Source organism: Mustelus asterias, chromosome 9, assembly GCF_964213995.1.
Source record: "Mustelus asterias chromosome 9, sMusAst1.hap1.1, whole genome shotgun sequence".
NCBI lineage: Eukaryota > Metazoa > Chordata > Chondrichthyes > Carcharhiniformes > Triakidae > Mustelus > Mustelus asterias.
The window spans coordinates 46,366,995-46,387,484 of NC_135809.1; the positions used below are offsets into that span (position 1 = coordinate 46,366,995).

At 41.5% G+C, this 20,490-nt stretch overlaps 1 protein-coding gene across 3 annotated transcripts in view; it reads right to left on the bottom strand.

The window, feature by feature from the left end:
• parvb (parvin, beta) overlaps nucleotides 1-20,490 on the bottom strand; it is a 69,571-nt gene that overhangs the window by 13,472 nt on the left and 35,609 nt on the right. For all 3 annotated transcript variants that reach the window (XM_078220121.1, XM_078220124.1, XM_078220123.1), the window contains exons 5-9: nucleotides 15,347-15,487; nucleotides 10,557-10,672; nucleotides 6,121-6,179; nucleotides 3,884-3,903; nucleotides 1,101-1,162 (exon numbers count right to left, since the gene is read on the bottom strand). In XM_078220121.1, coding sequence (XP_078076247.1) covers nucleotides 1,101-1,162; nucleotides 3,884-3,903; nucleotides 6,121-6,179; nucleotides 10,557-10,672; nucleotides 15,347-15,487 — 398 coding nt within the window. The remainder of the gene's footprint in view (nucleotides 1-1,100; nucleotides 1,163-3,883; nucleotides 3,904-6,120; nucleotides 6,180-10,556; nucleotides 10,673-15,346; nucleotides 15,488-20,490) is intronic.

Genomic DNA, 20,490 nt, shown 5'->3' on the forward strand with positions numbered 1-20,490 from the left:
CCCACAACAGGCAATTATAGTAAACTGGCATTATCGGATGAGCTGTCCAAGCTATTTTTAAAATTCATTTATGGGATGTGGGAGTTGGTGACCATGCCAGCATCTTTTGCCCATTCCTAATTGCCCTTTAGAAGGTGGTGTTGAGGTGTCTTCTTGAACAGCTGCAGTCCACGTGCTGATAGGGAGGGAGATCCAGGAATTTGATCCAGTGACAGTGAAGGGATGGTGATATATTTCTAAGTTATGATGTTGAGTGGCTTGGAGGGGAACGTCCAGGTGGCGGCATGATCACATGTCTGCAGCCCTTGTCCTTCTAGATGGTAGTGGTCATGGGTTTGGAATTTGCTGTTGAAGGAGTGTCAGTGAGTTCCTGCAGTGCATCGTGTAGATGGTACACGCTGCTGCTCTGCATTGGTGGTGGAGGAGTGAATGTTTGTGGATGGGGTGCCAGTCAGGTGGACTACTTTGGTGTCAAGCTTTTTGGAACGGCACTCATCCAGGCAAGGGGAGAAAACTCCATGGCGCTCCTGATCTATGACTTGAAGATTGTGGACAGGCTTTGGGGAGTCAGGAGGCAAATTACTTACTGCAGGATTCCAAGTCTCTGACCTACATAGAATCCCTACAGTGCAGGAGGCCATTTAGCCCATCGGGGCCTGTACCAACAACAATCCCACCCAGGCCCTACCTCGTACCTCCATGTATTTACCCTGCTGATCCCCCTGACACTTTGGGGCAATTTAGCTTGGCCAATCAACCACGGGGCGAATGTGCAAACTCCACATAGACACCCGAGGCCAGAACTGAACCCGAATTCCTGGCGCTGTGAGACAGCAGTGCTAACCACTGTGCCACCACAGCATTTATATGGCTAGTCCAGTTCAGTTTTTGATCATTGGTAGCCCTCTGGATGTTGATAGTAAATGGAGAGGAATTGTTTGAGGGGTAGAACAGCTCTATTGTCAGTAGATTCTGCTGCCGGCAATTAAAAATTGCCCTGTAACATGAGTGTATTAATCACATTTTAGCCAGTCTGTTAATCACAAGTCAGAGTGTTATTTCAGAAATTCAGGCATTTTAAAATCCATTTAGGAATTTACCTTCTTAACAACACTGAGCTTATCAGGTGCGTGGTCGAACAGTGTATCAAATGCATCTCGCTCTGAAATAATAAATGAGAATGCAATTGAGTTATTCTAATTTAGAAACTTTCAGTCCAATTTTCTCCTTATTTATTTCCTCTCTGGGGTATGGATGCAGCACCGGGCACTAATTTTAGAACTCATATGCTCTATATGGCCTGTTTATTCCAGCGCACGACCCCTTTTACTGTGGGCCTGCATACACGCATTACTCATTAAAAGGAGGCAGCCTGTGCAGTGCTTTTTAAGTAGCTCCTATGGAGCAGAAATTGCTAGGCATCCACTGGGATCTCATCCAAGTGTCATTATTCAGGTGTGATCGGGAGAAAGAGTCAGAAGCATAGTTAAAATTTTTCTTCATCTGGTAACATGTGCATTTTTCTTTATCAAGGATTACTGCAGAGTGACCAAGAACTGGAACTCTCAATTTTACCCCTCCCTAACCCAGGGAAACTAAAGCAATTTTAAAATCCTTACATGGGCTCCGATAAGTGCAACTCACTTCTCAAGATTGGAAATCAAACCTGGAACCTCCTTCCCTGTGTGACTCTAAGGTGGAGAATTAACTTCAATGCAAGTGAAGGAGCTGTTGCGGAGAAGTTTTGAATCAGGAAAGTTTGGATGAGTGACCCATTATTGTACTACACAGCAAATTCCTGACTTGTGCTGTACTGTCAGGAGGAAATGCAGATTGAAGGCTGCACGCATGATGCACATTAACAAAATTGGCTGGCAAGTCAATGATCATTCAACCATGTACATATTGGAGCAAGAGTGGCACTGATTTCAGTGTAACAGTAGGCTGGCTAACTGACCTCTGATAGAGAAAACATCCAGTACAACAAAGTTTTATTTAATTCCTTACTGTAATAGAAGGAATCTATTCTCCAAGACATCACTGCAGGAATTCTTCAGTGTCCCAGATCCAAACATCTTCAGCTGCTTCATCAATAATCTTCCTCCAACATAAGGTCAAAAGTGGGAACAGTTGCTTATAATTACAGTGTTCAGTACCTTCCCCAACTCCTCAGATATGGAAGCAGGTCCTGCTAATTCGCAGATGGACCTGGACAACATTCTGACTTGGGCTGATAAATGGCAAGTGACATCTGCCATTTATCAGCCCAAGAATGTCAAGCTCTTGACATTCAACAGCATTAGTATCACTGAATCCACCACTATCAATATCCTGGGGGTTACCATTGAGCAGGAGCTTCACTGGCCTAGCTATGTAAATACTGAGCCAGTCATTGGCTGGGAATTCTTGTGGGTGAGTAACTCACCTCCTGACTCCCCAAAGCCTGACCCCCACAACAAGGCACAAGTCAGGAATATGATACAGTGCTTCCCAATTTCCTGGATGAGTGCAGCTCTAACAACACCAGAAGCTAAGCACCATCTTAGACAAGACAGCTTGCTTAAGTAGCGCCCCAACCACTGCCTTAAACATTCACTCCTTCCACCACTGGGTACACAGTGACAGCAGTGTGTACCATCTACAAGATGCACAATTTGTCATGGACCTTTGACAGCACCTGCCAAACCTGCAACCCCTACTGTCCAAAAGGACAAAGGCAGCTGACACATGACAGCATCACTGCCTGCAAATTCTTCTCTAAGTTACTCACTAACTTGACTTGTGACTATTGTCGCTGTCCTTCACAGTCTCTAGGTCGAAATCCTGTAACCCCCTCTCTAATAGCGCAGTGAGTTGACCTACATCACATGGAATGCAAGGGGGCAGCAGCTCACCATCACCTCGCAAGGGCTTTTAGGGATGGCCTTGCCAGCAATGCTCACAGCCCCAGAATGAATAAATCAAAAGTAACTCTTGCTTTTTTCAAAAAAAGGGAATTGAAGACTTACGTATTTATTCTCATCATTTCTATTTTTATGGAGCCAAGATACCACATTGATATTCTGTAATCCTGTAAATTAATCAGCTCTAGTAGGGAGACAGTGGAGGATTTTATATCCATGTGATGGATGCCATCATTCTCCTGGGGTTGACAACTCATATTGGGGTACATTTGCACCTTCAGATAACTCACCCAAATAAACTCTATTGGTGCAAATCTAGACAGTGACCATAAAAAGTGAGGACAGCATTATAACTGAACCTACTTCTGTCATCCCCCACCGTGAACTCACATACATGCAGTTTCCAGCAGAGTCACTAAGCAGCATCATGAACGGGAACTCTAGCAGAGACCTACTTCGGGCAATTGCTGTAATCACACTGCTGACTTCCCCAAGTGAGATCATATCATTCAGCAAGGAGCAGGCCATCCTGCCCCATATAGATCTGTACCACAAAAATGATTGCATGTGTCCACTGTGTGATTGAGAGAGCTTTTCTTTAGTTCAATGAGATCCAGGCAGTTATACCACATTACTGTGTTATAGACCGGCTTGCATTCAGCTTGTGGTATTTTCTTCAAAATGGTCTATACATGATTAAAGTATGTTATTAATCTCTATGATGCATCTCTAGTCAGGCTTGCTCCTATAGCAAGACTTTTTTAAAAAAAGAAATCCTATCTACCACCAAAGTGAGGACTCATGTAGTTCTTTGATTTGAGTGTTAGTGAACATCTGACTTAAAACTCCAGCAATTTAAAAAAAGAATGCCTTTCCAATGAGGATACAATGCACTAAAAAAATCAACAGAATAAAACAAAACTATTTGGTGCTTCCTATTTTTTTGTGCAAAGATTGCAAACTCATTGACCTCTACTTACCGAATCTCCCCATCATCATCCTGCAATACAGAATAAGACACACCAGTTAAGAATTAGAACCAAATAAACAAATGATTTAGCCATCTCTCACTTATGTTAGAATTAGGGTCAACTTTTAAAGACTCGTGAATAAGACCGAGTTAATAGATCTAACTTTGTCTTAATCAACAAAATCTGCATTATTCAGAAAACAATGACAATTAGGAGAATAGGTGCAGTTGTAACATGAAATCAATTAAACTTGGAACCAAACACAGCCAGTGAAATCCTGAGAATGGATTATATATTGTCAGCACCTAACCTAAAAAATACTTTTGACGCTTTTTCACATCATGCCACAGGGAAAGGGGCAGATTAAACAGTATTAAAGTTTCTCTGTGAAAACGATATGTAGAAAGAGTGGATTCTTATTTTAGCGCACCAAAATATGGAAATACATCCATATCCGTATCTTAGCTATCTATCGTTTGTATAATACAGCTGTCCCCAAAACTTCCAGGCCCCACATTTCAATCCAATCCAGATTGATGGGATATTTTCTCACTTCAATGGCTCCAAGTGCAGTTAGTTTCAATTTCTCATAAGCACAGGGCCGCAGATCATATCTGAATATTGGAAGGCAGTCTCACTGAAGCAAACCATACAGATTGCTGGTGAAGAAATTAGAAACGGCACACAGGCGATGCAGACTTTTTTATTTGAAGCAGCATACAAACAGCTGCAGTCTACATCAGACAAGATGTATCTAACCTGGGGATGCAACTTGTTATTGAAATAACCTTCAAGCATCTGACAAATTTGCTTCAGTGGGATCTAGGAGTTCATGTCCACCCATTAGCAGCAGATAATGCTCTTGTCTGGAGTTGAGCATGCTGGATTGGCTGCCAGGTCCATTCAATACATCAGTCCTTGTTAAAATAAATACAGTCACTTCAGCACACGTGCAGGTCATCCAGATAGCTAACTTCACAGAGGGCTGAGGAGGGAAGGAAATCTTCCTGACATGAAGATTTAAATTTCTTAACTGGTAAAACTTATCTTTATAATGATACCTTCTGAAGAACGTCAGTCAGGAAAGGTGAAGGGGGACAGATCGTTGTCCTTTAAACAAAAGGAAGCTCATTCACAACAAAGTGAAAGAAAATGTTTCTAAAACAATCTCAAATCTCCAAGAAGGTCTGCTCTATTAATCTCAAAGCATGGGAATCTGATGCCCAACCACGACTAAAATGGTGATTAATCAAAAACGGTGTCAAGTCCTTCAAATCTCACTGAAAGAGAACGGTGACACAGACACAGAGAAAAGCAACAACCTGGCACTACCTCTATTGGCTGACAACCAATGTCCTCACTGTCAGAGAGATGGGGCTCATAAACCATTTGCAAAACCACAGTCAACACTGGCATCTCACTTCTACAAGAAAGAATCAGCTTTGACACAAGGATTGCTGATGGGAGAAAAATGTGGTTCGAAAGAAGATACAGGAGAGGAAGGCTCTCTTGTTTTACTGATTAAGTGGGAACTTGAAACAAGCTAGCCTGCAGCAAACAACCTGGGCTGTTCAATTTGGCCATTATTCTTAGCAGATAAAAGGTTAACACATATCATAACTGCTTGAGAACTTTACCAACTTTACTAAAAAAAGATGGTATTAAGAGTTAGGGGATACTGACCCACCAGGCAGTGGGTGTCAGTTGTAGCAGGCATATTTGGTGTTGGTACATGAGTGGTCTGTCAAGTCATAATCCTGATAGATAACAAAATAATAGAGGTTTTTTCCAGCTTGTCAATTCCACTATTGCCATAAAATTATAGAGAGGGGAATAAAGAATTCCAGGAAAATTTGATCCTCCATTTAAATGATTTGTACGTAATTGTTTCACTTTTGCTTCTATTTTTATTAATAAATCCATTCAGCATTTTCTGTCTCAAGATGTACAATCTCTGTTGTCTGTGCCACAAAGAGATTCAGAGTAGTTGTTGCCAATGAAGTTGTTGGGAGTCTGCTACATTGCAGATTATTTCTGATGCAAGATCATGGAAATTTTGAGATCACCCAAATCTCCTTAAAATATTATTTCACCAACTTGGGGATGGTTTCAACAATACAGAATGAGTCTCACCTTTAAACAAATTCAACTCCTAGTGGTCATGGTGCAGCTTGATTTATGTTTTTTTCCTTAACTATTCTACAGCGTTTGATTGTTATTTGGGACAAATGGCAAGTTCAACTTACTCTGTTGTGCTGGTGAACTCTTCTGTAACATGTGATGTTTGAAGTATGCCCTCCCGTTTCTGGAACACAGTAAAATAAAATACAAAGTCAATTAACCAGCAGCAAATTCAACTTAACCTGTTCGAAGTACACCACACTTCTATACCATACTCAAGTTGACAGTTTGTAATGAAATTATTAATGCAATTACACAATTTTAATACAAGTACTGGAGAGAGGAAATCTTCCTTCTGTAAACAAAAATGTTTCAGTGTTGGAACTGTCTTGTAATTTTTAAATCTAAATTTAAAACTAGATTTGGGATCAATAAATGTCTCATTTTATTTCCTTCCCTCTCCCTAATACTTTTCAAGTTCTTCCGAATTTCCAAGAACACAAGTGGTTTTTGTTCCATACCTCATCTTCAATGTAACAGTTAGTCAGCATGTGAAACCGCTCACCAGTCTACTTATAGGAATTGGTCTACATGGTTTTGTTTCTGGAGTACAGCAGTCAGTGGGGGGGAAGGAGAGGGAGGGAGATACTTAAAAGCTCCCAAAGCACTAATTCTTCAATAACCAGTTAAATAAAATTTCTAACTGTCTTTTGTTTCCTTTACACTCAATCTGCCACGAGATTTTTATTACAACAGAATTGGGCAGCACAGTGGTTAGCACTGCTGCCTCACAAAACCAGGGACTCAGGTTCGATTCCCGGCTTGGGTCACTGTCTGTGTGGAGTTTGCACGTTCTCCTCGTGTCTGCGTGGGTTTCCTCCCGCAGTCCAAAGATGCATGCGTTAAATTGATTGGCCATGCTAAATTGCCCCTTAGTGTCAGGGGGATTAACAGGCCAGATGCATGGAGTTGCAGGGATAGGGTCTGGGTGGGGTTGTGGTCGGTGCTGACTCGATGGGCCAAACGGTCTCCTTCTGCACTGTAGGGATTCTATAAAATAATTTTAAAAACATATTCTATGAACAAACCATTGCCACAGAGGACAGCAGAGTTGAAATATCTGTTAAAACCTGGATTTGAATTTGGACCTGAAGAGATTAAACCACTATCAGTATGGATTTCTTTATCAGGCAGCTGGCAATGCTATTCAGGACCAGGAGAAAGCAGACCCCATCTCCCAAAGTGACTGCTGCTTGCTGAAGAACCTTCATCACCTGCCAGCAGATTTCCTAATACTTGATCAGAAGACCGTAACTGACAACCAATAGGATTGTCACCTCTAGGTTGATCCCCTATCCACAAAACAAAGTACCTCTAGGGATTTGTAGATCTGAACAAGTACTATAAAGACTGCAGCCAGAACTGGGAAAACACTGTGGGGATATTACCCTTAAAAAGGGATTAAACACAATTTAAAAATAAAACAGGACTCTGGTTAAAAAAGGGAAGGACAAGCAATGACAAAGAATTAGTGCAAAACAAAAAATAGCTCTGAAGTAGTGGAGATGGATGAATGAGCATCTGATCCTATTTGTATGCTTTCCCTGGGCACAGTGTGAAGTAGGGGCTGGAGAAAAGACTATACATATTGGAAAATTTACAAACAGTAAATTAATCAGATTATTTTCTTCAAACAGATTATGGGCACTTTTAAGGTTGCCGTTTTCCTCAGATTTGGTTAACAAAAGACATACAGCTTTATGGTTGGCCATTTTGTAGACCACTTCTTAAGTGTTTCTAGGAAGAGATGCATCACTGGAAACAGACTGAAGGAGCATATTTCATAATCAAAATACTGCAAAGACTGGAAATCTGACAAAAATAGAAAATGCTCTGAACATTCAGCAGATCTGGCGGCATTTTGTGGAAGAAGGAACAGAGTAATGTTTCAGCTCGATGAACATTCATCAGAAAAGTTAGAAATGTTACAGATTTTAAGCACATGAAAGAGATAAAGGTGGGAAGTATTAAAAAGGGGAGGCTTGTCATGGGGTAGAGGACAGGAGAAGTTAAAAGACAAAAGAAATGTGACTAGAGAAAATTTGAACGGCAGACTGATTGTTAGGAAAACAAAGGTAGTTTTAAGGGATTTACACTTGTGTGGGTAAACATCAGAATAAAGTATAGTTTTAAATGGGTTCAATTTAATGTTTCTGTGCCTACAAGGGTAAAACCTACAGTTAGATTCATGCTGGACATATGTATCTGTGGGGGTTGGTTCAGTTCCAACTGTGCTTCTATTGTGTTTAGAGGGGTCTATGGCACGAAGAGTAAATAAACCACCAGTAGTTGCTTGGCAACTGGGGGCCTTGGAAGATAGAAAAGCTTTTACGTTTTAGTTGGATATATTGCAGTTGAAGTCAAAACACCAGTGAACATCTCTCAACTCTGCCAGAAGGAGGCCTAGACAGAACAGGGGCTGCAAAGAGGCTGGCTTCCTAAAGAACCAGATACTTTCCAGATAACCAGGGAATTGGGAAAGAAAAAAATGTCTTAAGATGACTGACCTTAAGAGAACAGAGGCCCACTTATTGTTCAGAAGAACTCAAGGAAGAGTAAACAAAGTGTTCTGATTAAAGAGACCATTACAATAATCAGATTTAATGTGGGAAAGCAGACTTTAAAGGTAAATCAAATGTCTGGTGCTGTTTTAAAGTCTGGGAATTGAGAGTTAAAACAATTGTGAACAGTTTGTACAGCAGTCAAGACAAAGAAATCCTAAAGGATACCTGGATACTTGATCCACTGTTAAAGCTTTGTCTGAGAGAGTCAATTTGAAAACTTGGACTCGATGTCAAGTGCAAATCACTAATGGAAAGCATTTTGTGAAAGAAGATTTTAAAGCATGTTTTGGGAGTGGAGTTTAGAAACTCTTATGGGACAATCATCTGGGGGGCATTCTGAGGAGAAATTCACAGAAAAACATTCACTTGGGGTTCAGAGCAGATGTGCATTTGACCACAGCCAATCTGTAAGTTTAAAGGGACCTTGTGTTACTGAGACCATTGAAGTTTAAGATGCACTTTGTAATCCGTGTTCTTCTTAAAATCTGTGTACAGATTAAGAGTAACGGATGATTTTTTTTGTTAAAACTAATTAGTGGTCCTGTGACTCTGTTCATCCAGGTTTCGTTAAAAAAAATAAAAGTTATTTGAGCCAGGGTTCCACTCTGGAATCTTTCCGCCTAGTTATATGAACTGGGATTGTAACACTGATAAACAGCTATGGTCCTGAAATCAAAAACAGGGGAAATAAGACTTAAAAACTGCAAAGAAAAAGGAAATAGGGCAGAGAATTGTTGATCTCATTGTTCAGCTCAGTAGGTTGAAAATGCCCAATCAAAAGTTGACATCCTGTTCCTCAAGCTTATATTGAGTTTCTTTAGAACAGGGCAGAAGGCTAAGAACAGGGGAGATCAGCACAAGAGCCACCTGGAAAATTAAAATTTCCCAAGGTCCTGCTTGCAGACTGAACAGAAGTGACAGCAGTCACTCAATTTTCATTTGATTTCCCTAATCTAGCGCACACCGCATTGAGTGGCAAGTGCAGGATACAGGTCCCAGTCCCCTTATCCAGAACAACTTGATAACCAGGTCCAGTCCTGGAAACTACAACCCCCATCAGGAATCATTCTCCATCATATAAAGGATGATTCGTTGAATACTAGGGCTAATGGGCTGGAAGGTGAGAACAAGAGGAATCTTATGGTTCTGTGAGGGAGGGGAAGAGGTGAGAAAAGGAGTGCAGAAAATGGGACTGACATAATCAAGGGCTCTGTCAACCACAATGGGAGGAATCCTTGGTTGAGGAGAAAGGAAAACTGACCACAAGTGTTGGTATGGAAGCTTGTTTCATCAGAACAGATGTAATGGAGGTGGAGAAACTGAGAGAATGGAATGAAGCAGGGTGAGAGAAAATGCAATCAAGACGGCTTTGGAAGTTAGTGGACTTAGTAGTATTTGTAGATTATCTGTTTCTGGAATAGACTGAGAAGTCAAGGAAGGAAGGGAAGTTTGCCTATACAAAGAGAGAAGGATGGAAATTGGAAGCAAAGTTGATGAAATTTACCAGTTCATGGTGAGAGCTGGAAACAGTACAGATATAGTCATCAATGTACTTGAAAAAGAGATGAACATGGGGCATGAGTATGACTGAAACAAGGAATGTCCCTCATACCCCTTAATTCAGATATCCATTGAACAAAATTAACCACGTTCCTTTGATTTCACCATATAACCATGTTTCTAAGAAGAGCAACTTGCAATCTCAGGTTTGTTTTCTACTATCAGCATATGGACTGCTGTAGAAATTTCAATCCCTTCAATCTCAACTGAGAAAATCATGACTCTTGGGAACTTCCCCAGTTTTGAGAGTTACCTTTCTTCATTTTCCACAACAACTGTTCGGTATCACAGAATGCAAAGTTAAATCAAGCAGCCAAGTGAATAACTTCAAGAATCTATATGTATCAAATTGTCTTGAAAATTGATGGTTCACTTACCCGTACAACCACCACCTGCACAGAGACATGCTCTGGCAATCTGATGGGCGCTCGGAAATGCACAGCTAAAGCCACGAGAAGGTGCAGAATAGCCACCATGTTTTTTGCATGGATCGCTGAAAAACAAATAAATTTATCAAATACCACCAACCTAACTATCACACAACTTAAGTTACATCAAAAATACAGCACAGAAGCAGACAATTCGATCGACCAGTCCACATTTGTCTTTTCACTCCACGTGAGCCTCCTCCCACCATACCTGCAACCTAACCATTTCTCTTCTTCCTCTTGGGTTTAGCAAGCCTCCCATAAAATGCATCCATTCTATTTGCCTCACCAATTCCTTACACATGCCACATTCTTACTAATCTTTGAGTAAAGAAATTGTGCCCGAATTTCCCATTAAATTTATTAGTGACTATCTTATGGCCCCCAGTCCTGTGCAGGCTTACAAGTGTAAGCATTTTCACAAAGCCAGTGAAAAAGGTTTTATGGGTAGATGTAAAACCTCTATCAGGTCATCCCAAAACTGTCTTTTCCAGCAAAACAAATCCTCAGCCTGTTCAGCCTTTCTCAATAAGTATATTCTCTCAATTTTGGTTGCAGAGGCGTGAATCCTTTTGCACCATCTCTAATAGCAATATATCCCTTTTTATAATATGGAAACCAAAACTGAGACAGTAATCCAAGTGTGGTCTAACCAAGATTCGATGCATGTTTAACATAACATCTCTGCTTTTCAGCTCTAGCCCTTTAGATATTCATCCCAGTGCTTGGATTGTGTTTTTATGTCTTTATTAGCCGAAGTTGCTTTTTGGATTTTTGCATCTGTACTCTTAGATCTCTTTACCATTCCACCTCATATGCAGTATGTAGTCTCCTTATTCTTCCTACCAAATTGCACCACCTCACACTTGTCTATATCGAAATGCATTTGTCAAATACATGCCCATCCTGCTAGTTTAAGTCTTCCTTTCCTTCATTTGTATAACTACACCTTCCAAATTGGAGTCATCTGTAAATTTTGAAATTATACTTCCGTTTCTAGTGTCCAAATCATTAATATAGGTCGTTACCAACAGCAGATATCCTTAATCCCTACGCTCTCATTTTAGTTAGCTAACTATCCATCCTGCTACATGTTTTTCTAAATTCATTTTTCGGGATGTGGGCGTTGCAGACTAGGCCAGCATTTATTGCCCTTCAGAATCCCTACAGTGCAGAAGGAGGCCATTCAACCCACCGAGTCTGCACCGACTCTCTGACGGAGTATCTTACCCAGTCCCTCTCCATCGCCCTTCCACATAACCCCACAAATTCACCATGGCTAATCCATCTAACCTACACATCTTTAGACACTGAGAGGCACTCTACCATGGCCAACCCACCAAACCTTGTAATCTTTGGATGAAGGTGGTGGTGGTGAGCTGTCTTCTTGAACTGCTGCAGTCCCTGAGGTATATGCACAGTGTTGTTAGGGAGAGAATTCCAGCATTCTAATACAGTGACAGTGAAGGAATAATGATGAATTTCCAAGTCAGAGTGGTGAGTGACTTGGGAGGAGAACCTCCAGATGGTGGTATTCCTAGGTATAAGCTGCTCTTATCGTTCTAGTGATGGGCAATTTAGACTAGTGAGTGGCCCTCCTCCTTCTCAGTGGGTCACAAAATTCAAATCAGACTTGTTCACTAACCATGACTCCATGAATAAAATTAAATACATTTAATACATGCTAAATATTTCATAACGAGTTATATATAAATGATTTCATTTATACATTAATAGAACTATCAACTTCAAATGGTAAAAACAAAATAAATATTTACACTTGAGACAGTCCTCACCGTCAACATTGTGTGCTATCAGTATGCACCTCACTTCACCTGCCCTCGCTTTACGCGTGTATCACATTCTGGTATACTGTTAGGGAATAAAGCTACGCAGATGAAAATCAGCAAAATGTGGCAACGCTGTATGTGGGTAACAGTCAACAAAATGTCTCGTGGGCCGCATTCAGAACCCAGATGGGCCACCTGTGGCCCCTGAGCTACAGGTTGCCCACCACTGTTCTAGATGATAGTGGTCCCTTAACTCCATAAGCTCCAACCTTACTCTTGAGCCCATTGTGTGGTATGTCATCACAGGCCTTTAGAAAATTAAAATATATTAATCTTCTGCATTCTCTTCACACCTCTTCAAAGAAATCAATAATGTTTATCGAAACATGACCTTGCCTTCTGACATGTCTAAAGTATCCCTTATATTATATTCGTGAAGTCAAAAATGATAAAACTTCTCAAAATCTGATAAGAGTCTCAGCAAAACGAAACACACTTCAATCAGTCAATTCAAATGCAGCATTAGCAGCTGCCATAAGGAAAACCTACAGCCTAGAGCATCCTAATTATCAACCAAAGAATTACATACTCATGCATACAAACTCCTTAAGATGAATGAGGAAATGCTCCAACATAATTTCCCTGCATGATCATAAAATGCATCAAAATAACTTCATTGGAAAGCAAGTAAATAATACTTATGTTCAGAAAGAGAAGAAAAATCTACTTTAGTAAAATAGCATTATCCACATATCAATGATGATTCTTGAAAATACATCTTTATTTACAAAAAAATGAGCTCCACAAAAGGAAATAAAAATTCAGCCCTGTGACTAAAGGACATTTACTTTGTCTATGTTATCCGCTAGCAGGTCAGCCGCTCTTCATGCTGTGATGCAACAGGGGAGGCTCTCCCATTAAGTGATATCCCACGGAACAATTTTCTCACTTCATTATACAACCAATGAGCACCACTTATGTCATTTCATACTTTGGTTACAATTACTTCTCAATCAACTCACAAACAAACTGTCCCCCGATGACATAAGGAATGAAGATGGCAACCACCTTTATTTATGACAGAGTTCATTGCCCGACAGGGAACAAAATGTCTTAACTACGGCTTGTTGATGTAACTGCCAGAAGAGTAAAATCTCTGCAGTGAATTAACTTGCAGCAGGGAAAATAAGCACAAATCAATGGGCTTTGTAAATTCAGATAGAATGTGAGAAGATAGAAAGACTTGACGGGGGGGGGGGGGGGGGGCAATTCTCCCCCAAAAATTCTAACTGTCGAATTTGCGTAAAAACTGGTGTAAATCCATACTCTGTACTCTGCAGTGTGCATAGCGTAAATCACACAAAACAGTGGGCAGGGCCTATTCCCACTAGAGAGGCCAGCAGCGTAGCGCAGAGTGGGCCACTGTGCGTGCGCAGTAGCCCTGCACTGCCAGCTTCCCGATCACTGGCCAGCTCGATCACTAGTCAGCCCCGCAACTGCCCATTGCTGGCCGTCCAACCCTCTCACGGCCCAATTGCTGGTCCCCCGAACGTGGCAGTGCCCCCTCCCCCACCCCCTGGCCAGCAACCCTCGGAGGCCTCGGTGGCCCCCTTCACTCCAGCGGGATTGGACCGCCACCACCCCGCAAGTGGGGTGCTATTGGAAACCCCGTTGGAGTGATACACTCTGGTCTGGGGGGGGGGGGGGGGGGGGGGGGGGGGGGTGGTGGAAATTGTATCAAAATGCTTGTTTGAATAAATTATGCAGCTCCGTGCCAATTTCTAGCGCAGAGCTGATGGCACTGGAAATCCAGCATCCGGAGACTCGCGGAGGCTGTGATGCCCACTGGGAAGTCTGCGAAACAGCTTCCGCTGCGCTACAAAGGCAGTGCAGGAGGCTGGGAGAATCGCCCCCAGCATTTGTAACAAAGCAAAAGAAACTTTGGTTATCTCAGCTTTCAACAGAAAGGGAAGTACAAATGCAAATATTCACTTCTGGGGGCTTTAAGCTATGAGCAGTAAACTGTCCGCAAAAAATATGAGTGAAGGGGCAGCTGTAATGGGGGCACTGCTTAATATCATACCAGTGCATTACATCAAAAATTGGTAGGATATGTTTTCAATTCTTAAGACTGTCGGGAAGCTATACTGAGCGGACACCTGACACTTTCCCGCAAAGGAGCAGAACGAATAAGTGGAAATATCTTCATGTCCTCACGTGCTATTGTTGAGATAAGGAACAAAACTAGCAAGGGCAGAGTCGGAGTCACCTGTCCCTGATCAGGAAGGGAGGATGCCAATTCAAGGAACAGTGTGAGCAATGATATGAACAAAAATAAGGATAAGCCAGAATTACTGTAATGCTGTAAGACTTGGACAGATTAACACACACCTTATCATAGTTATTCCAAGTATAGTAATCATTATATCCTGTCAAGTTAATTGTATTATTTCATTAAGAAGCTTTTAACAAGATTTGCTCAGGAATCCCATTAAAAATAAATCTAAAAGCTTCTTAAACTCCAGCAAAAGTAAAACTGACTGGAAGAAAGTTCTATAAGGGCAATGGTCAAACAGCTTTCTCAAGTCACTGCTGGCCTGCTTTTCAATTGTCCTTCATGCTTATTTCAATACATCAGAAAGCGAAGTCAATGGACTCTCCATGAATAGTTAGAAAGAACAGCACTTCACAAGCATATCAGGTAATAGACATAACTTTTCTTTTTCACCAAAACTCAATTTGTCTAAAATTAGAGATGAAATATTCAGTATTTAGTTTTATTGCAAGGGAATTAGTCATTTTAATGTTAACCCTTACCCAACTTTTATGTAATGTGAAAGTGAAATTTAAACATTTGCAACCGAAAATCTTTCGTTGGTTTGTTACTGCCTCAAGTTGGCCTTGGCCAAAAGTTTACAGCAAAAACGGATTGAACACACTTATACTCACAATCAACACTCCATTTGATAGCCCATCCTTGAGGTCGAAGCAGGTCATTCACAGTTTCCAACACAGTCTGAAGCTTCTGTTTCTGCCCAATCTCTGACTGTGTCACTTCAGCAACATTAAGCTTACGATTTGCAAGTTTCTCTTCATGTGCAGAAGGAAGTGAGAAAGTTGAACCTTTAGAATGCTTCTGCCATGAGTAAAACCTGCCTATTCAAGTTTTTTAACTAATACAGTACTATTTACTGACCAAAACTAAGTTTGCAAATGTCTTGTATAGCAACCTGTTTAACAATGTTACAAATGATGCAAAGCAGAAAATGGTTTAAGAGTCCAATATGATCTTACATAAAATATTCAGGATTAGTGACAGGTTCTGCTCAAAGTTGATAGTGACCATCTGAGGTCACTTTTACAATTAAGTTCAGGCCTTTTCATGTACAGTTGTTCTCCAAATGTGATCTATGTCAGAACCATAGAACATTACAGCACAGAAACAGGCCTTTTAGCCCTTCTTGGCTGTGCCAAACCATTTTTCTGCCGAGTCCCACTGACCTGCACCTGGACCATATCCCCCCACACCCCTCTCATCCATGTACCTGTCCAAGTTTTTCTTAAATGTTAAAAGTGAGCCCGCATTCACCACTTCATCTGGCAGCTCATTCCACACTCCCACCACTCTCTGTGTGAAGAAGCCCCCCCCCTAATATTCCCTTTAAACGTTTCCCCCTTCACCCTTAACCCATGTCCTCTAGTTTTTTTCTCCCCTAGCCTCAGTGGAAAAAGCCTGCTTGCATTCACTCTATCCATACCCATCATAATTTTATACACCTCTATCAAATCTCCCCTCATTCTTCTACGCTCCAGAGAATAAAGTCCTAACCTATTCAACCTTTCTCTGTAACTCAGTTTCTCAAGTCCCGGCAACATCCTTGTAAACCTTCTCTGCATTCTTTCAACCTTATTAATATCCTTCCTGTAATTAGGTGACCAAAACTGCACATAATACTCTAAATTCGGCCTCACCAATGTCTTATACAACCTCACCATAACATTCCAACTCTTATACTCAATACTTTGATTTATAAGGGCCAATGTACCAAAAGCACTCTTTACGACCCTATCTACCTGTGACGCCACTTTTAGGGAATTATGCATCTGTATTCCCAGATCCCTCTGTTCTACTGCACTCTCAGTGTCCTACCATTTACCTTGTATGTTCTACCTTGATTTGTCCTTCCAAAGTGCAATACCTCACATGTGTCTGCATTAAACTCCATCTGCCATTTTTCAGCCCATTTTTCTAGCTGGTCCAAATCCCTCTGCAAGCTTTGAAAACCTTCCTCACTGTCCACTACACCTCCAATCTTTGTATCAGCAGCAAATTTGCTGATCCAATTTACCACATTATCATCCAGATCATTGATATAGATGACAAACAACAATGGACGCAACACCGATCCCTGCGGCACACCACTAGTCACAGGCCTCCACTCAGATAAGCAGTCCTCCACTACCACTCTCTGGCTTCTTCCATTGAGCCAATGTCTAATCCAATTTACTATCTCTCCATGTATACCTAGCGACTGAACCTTCCTAACTAACCTCCCATGCGGGACCTTGTCAAAGGCCTTACTGAAGTCCATGTAGACGACATCCACTGCCTTCCCTTCATCTACTTTCCTGGTAACCTCCTCGAAAAACTCTAATAGATTGGTTAAACATGACCTACCACGCACAAAGCCATGTTGACTCTCCCTGATAAGTCCCTGTCTATCCAAATATTTGTAGATCCCATCTCTTAGTACTCCTTCCAATAATTTACCTACTACTGACGTCAAACTTACCGGCCTATAATTTCCCGCATTACTTTTTGAGCCTTTTTTAAACAACGGAACAACATGAGCTATCCTCCAATCATCCGGCACTTCACCCATGGATACCGACATTTTAAATATATCTGCCAGGGCCCCTGCAATTTGAACACTAGTCTCCTTCAAGGTCCGAGGGAATACCCTGTCCGGTCCTGGGGATTTATCTACTCTTATTTGCCTCAAGACAGCAAGCAGCTCCTCCCCTTTAATCTGTATAGGTTCCATGACCTCCCTACTTGTTTGCCTTATTTCCATAGACTCCATGCCAGTTTCCTTAGTAAATACGGATGCAAAAAACCCATTTAATATCTCCCCCATTTCTTTTGGTTCCATACATAGCCGACCACTCTGATCTTCAAGAGGACCAATTTTATCCCTTACTATCCTTTTGCTCTTAATATACCTGTAGGATCTCTTAGGATTATCCTTCACCTTGTCTGCTAAAGCAACCTCATGTCTTCTTTTAGCCCTCCTGATTTCTTTCTTAAGTAGTTTCCTGCACTTTTTATACTCAAGTATCTTATTTGCTCCCTTTTGCCTATACATGTCATACATCTCTCTCTTCTTCTTTATCAGAGTTCCAATATCCCTCGAGAACCAAGGTTCCTTATTCTTATTCACTTTGCCTTTAATCCTGACAGGAACATACAAACTCTGCATTCTCAAAGTTTCTCCTTTGAAGGCCTCCCACTTACCAATCACATCCTTGCCAGAGAACAGCCTGTCCCAATCCACACTTTTTAGATCCTTTCTCATTCCTTCAAATTTGGCCTTTTTCCAGTTTAGAACCTCAACCTGAAGACCAGATCTATCTTTATCCATGATCAAGTTGAAACTAATGGCGTTATGATCACTGGAACCAAAAAGTGTTCCCCTACACACACGTCCGTCACCTGTCCTAACTCATTTCCTAATAGGAGATCTAATATTGCATCCTCTCTAGTTGGTACCTCTATATATTGATTTAGAAAATTTTCCTGAACACATTTTACAAACTCTAACCCGTCTAGACCTTTAACTGTATGGGAGTCCCAATTCATATGTGGAAAATTAAAATCCCCTACTATCACAACTTTATGTTTCCTGCAGTTGTCTGCTATCTCTCTGCAGATTTGCTCCTCCAATTCTCGCTATTGGGTGGTCTATAATACACCCCCATTAATGTGGTCATACCTTTCCTGTTTCTCAGTTCCACCCATATGGCCTCGGAAGACTAGCCCTCTAATCTGTCCTGCCTGAGCACTGCTGTAACATTTTCCCTGACTAGCAATGCCACTCCCCCACCCTTCATCCCTCTGCCTCTATCATGTCTGAAACATCGGAACCCTGGAACATTGAGCTCCAGTCCTGCCCCTCCTGTAACCAAGTTTCACTAATGGCTATAATGTCATAATTCCATGTGTCAATCCACGCCCTCAGCTCGTCTGCCTTCCCCACAATACGCCTGGCATTGAAATAGACACACCTCAGAAGATTATTACCACCACACACAATCCTTCTATTTGTGATTTTGCATGAACTATTATCATTCATTTTCACCCCCGCTCCACTCTCTGCTCTGGCACTCTGGTTCCCATCCCCCTGCAAATCTAGTTGAAACCCTCCCCAATAACACTAGCAAACCTCCCTGCAAGTATATTGGTCCCCTTGTAGTTCAGGTATAACCCGTCTCTCTTGTACAGGTCCCACCTGCCCCAGAAGAGGTCCCAATGATCTAGAAATCTGAAACCCTGCCCCATACACCAGTTCCTCAGCCACGTGTTCATCCGCCCGAGCATCCTACTCTTACCCTCACTGGCACGTGGCACAGGTAGCAATCATGAGATTACTACCCTCGGGGTCCTGCTTTTTAACTTCCTACCAAGCTCTCTATACTCACTCTTCGGGACCTCCTCACTCTTCCTTCCTACGTCATTGGTACCAATGTGTACCATGACATCTGGCTGATCACCCTCCCACTTCAGAATGCTGTGCACATGATCCCTGACCCTGGCACCCGGGAGGCAACAAGCCACCTGGGAGTCTCTGTTACGACCACAGAAAGGTTGCATAAATAATTCTAGTTAAATTGTGATTATTATCTTGAACCACTGCAATCCTTGTTGCGATGAGGCTGCTCTTGAGGTAATGATAGGAAATTCCAGTATATTGACTGAATAATGATAAAGGAATTGAGATGAAGGAAGCAGGAGGCAGGTCTCTCTGACAAAGAGAAGGTAAGGGAAGGTAGGAAAGAAATTAGAGAATGATGGAAGCTCAGGACAAGAGGAGAGTTTAAGTTTGAAGGAAGTCTAATCAAGTGGGAAAGGGAAAAGAGGGAAACAACAAAGGCAGCTGAAGAGGAATCTCAATCTTAGTAAAGAAAGCCCTCATCTCCTTTCATTCGTTGGAAAAAGCAAGGGCATTTAAAGAGAGGGATAGAAGTTAGTGGTTATCTTTGTTTTCCAAGATGATCCTGGAGTTGGAGCCGATTTTGGCAGAGGACAGCAAGGCCCATTAGCATTCAATGCAATTTAATCAATCAGATTTAATAATTGGTGCCTAAACCAACTGTGTCCCAGAAACACTCAAATCTGCTCCCCTTAAAATTGAACAAATGAAGATTGGGGGGGCGGGGGGCTGGATTTATGTCAGCAAGTACAACTGGGATAGGAGTTGTTTTGCTGGTAAGGAAAACAGCGTAGTTGAACATTATCAAGTAGTTGAACAACTGCAGTTACTTTGGGACATGAATGGACAAAGGGTTGGCAATTGGCAGTTTGAAAGCATGATTATAAATGATAGGGGAGAGCATTTTCCCTTGTATAATGCAAGTGAGATTGGAAGCAATTAGATGGGTGTGATCAAGGCTGAGGGATTGGAGAGGCCACGAGTGGTAGAAAAGTCACAGCGCCGGCCATATACAGGAGTAGGACAGTTCGTATTTAAAGGATAAAGTTACAGCAGATCAGAAACAAAGCAAATTCAAAAGAGAAGGGCGGTGAGGAGAATTATTTTTTTGTTAAGAGTTGGCAAGATCTAGAATGTGTAACTGGAAAAGGGTAATGGAAGTGGATTCCCTAAGTAAGTTTAAATTGGAATTTAACAGGTGCTTAATAAAGAAGAATGTACAGAATTGAGACTAAAAAGCAGGGGTGTGCAATATAGCAACTACTCAGGTATGATGGGCTGAACAGTCGCCTGCTATGTGCAAGTGTCTATGATTCTATGAAATCGGGCTTATTTTTTCTGGGAGAAAGATGAAATTATTTATTTTTATTATTGACACAATAA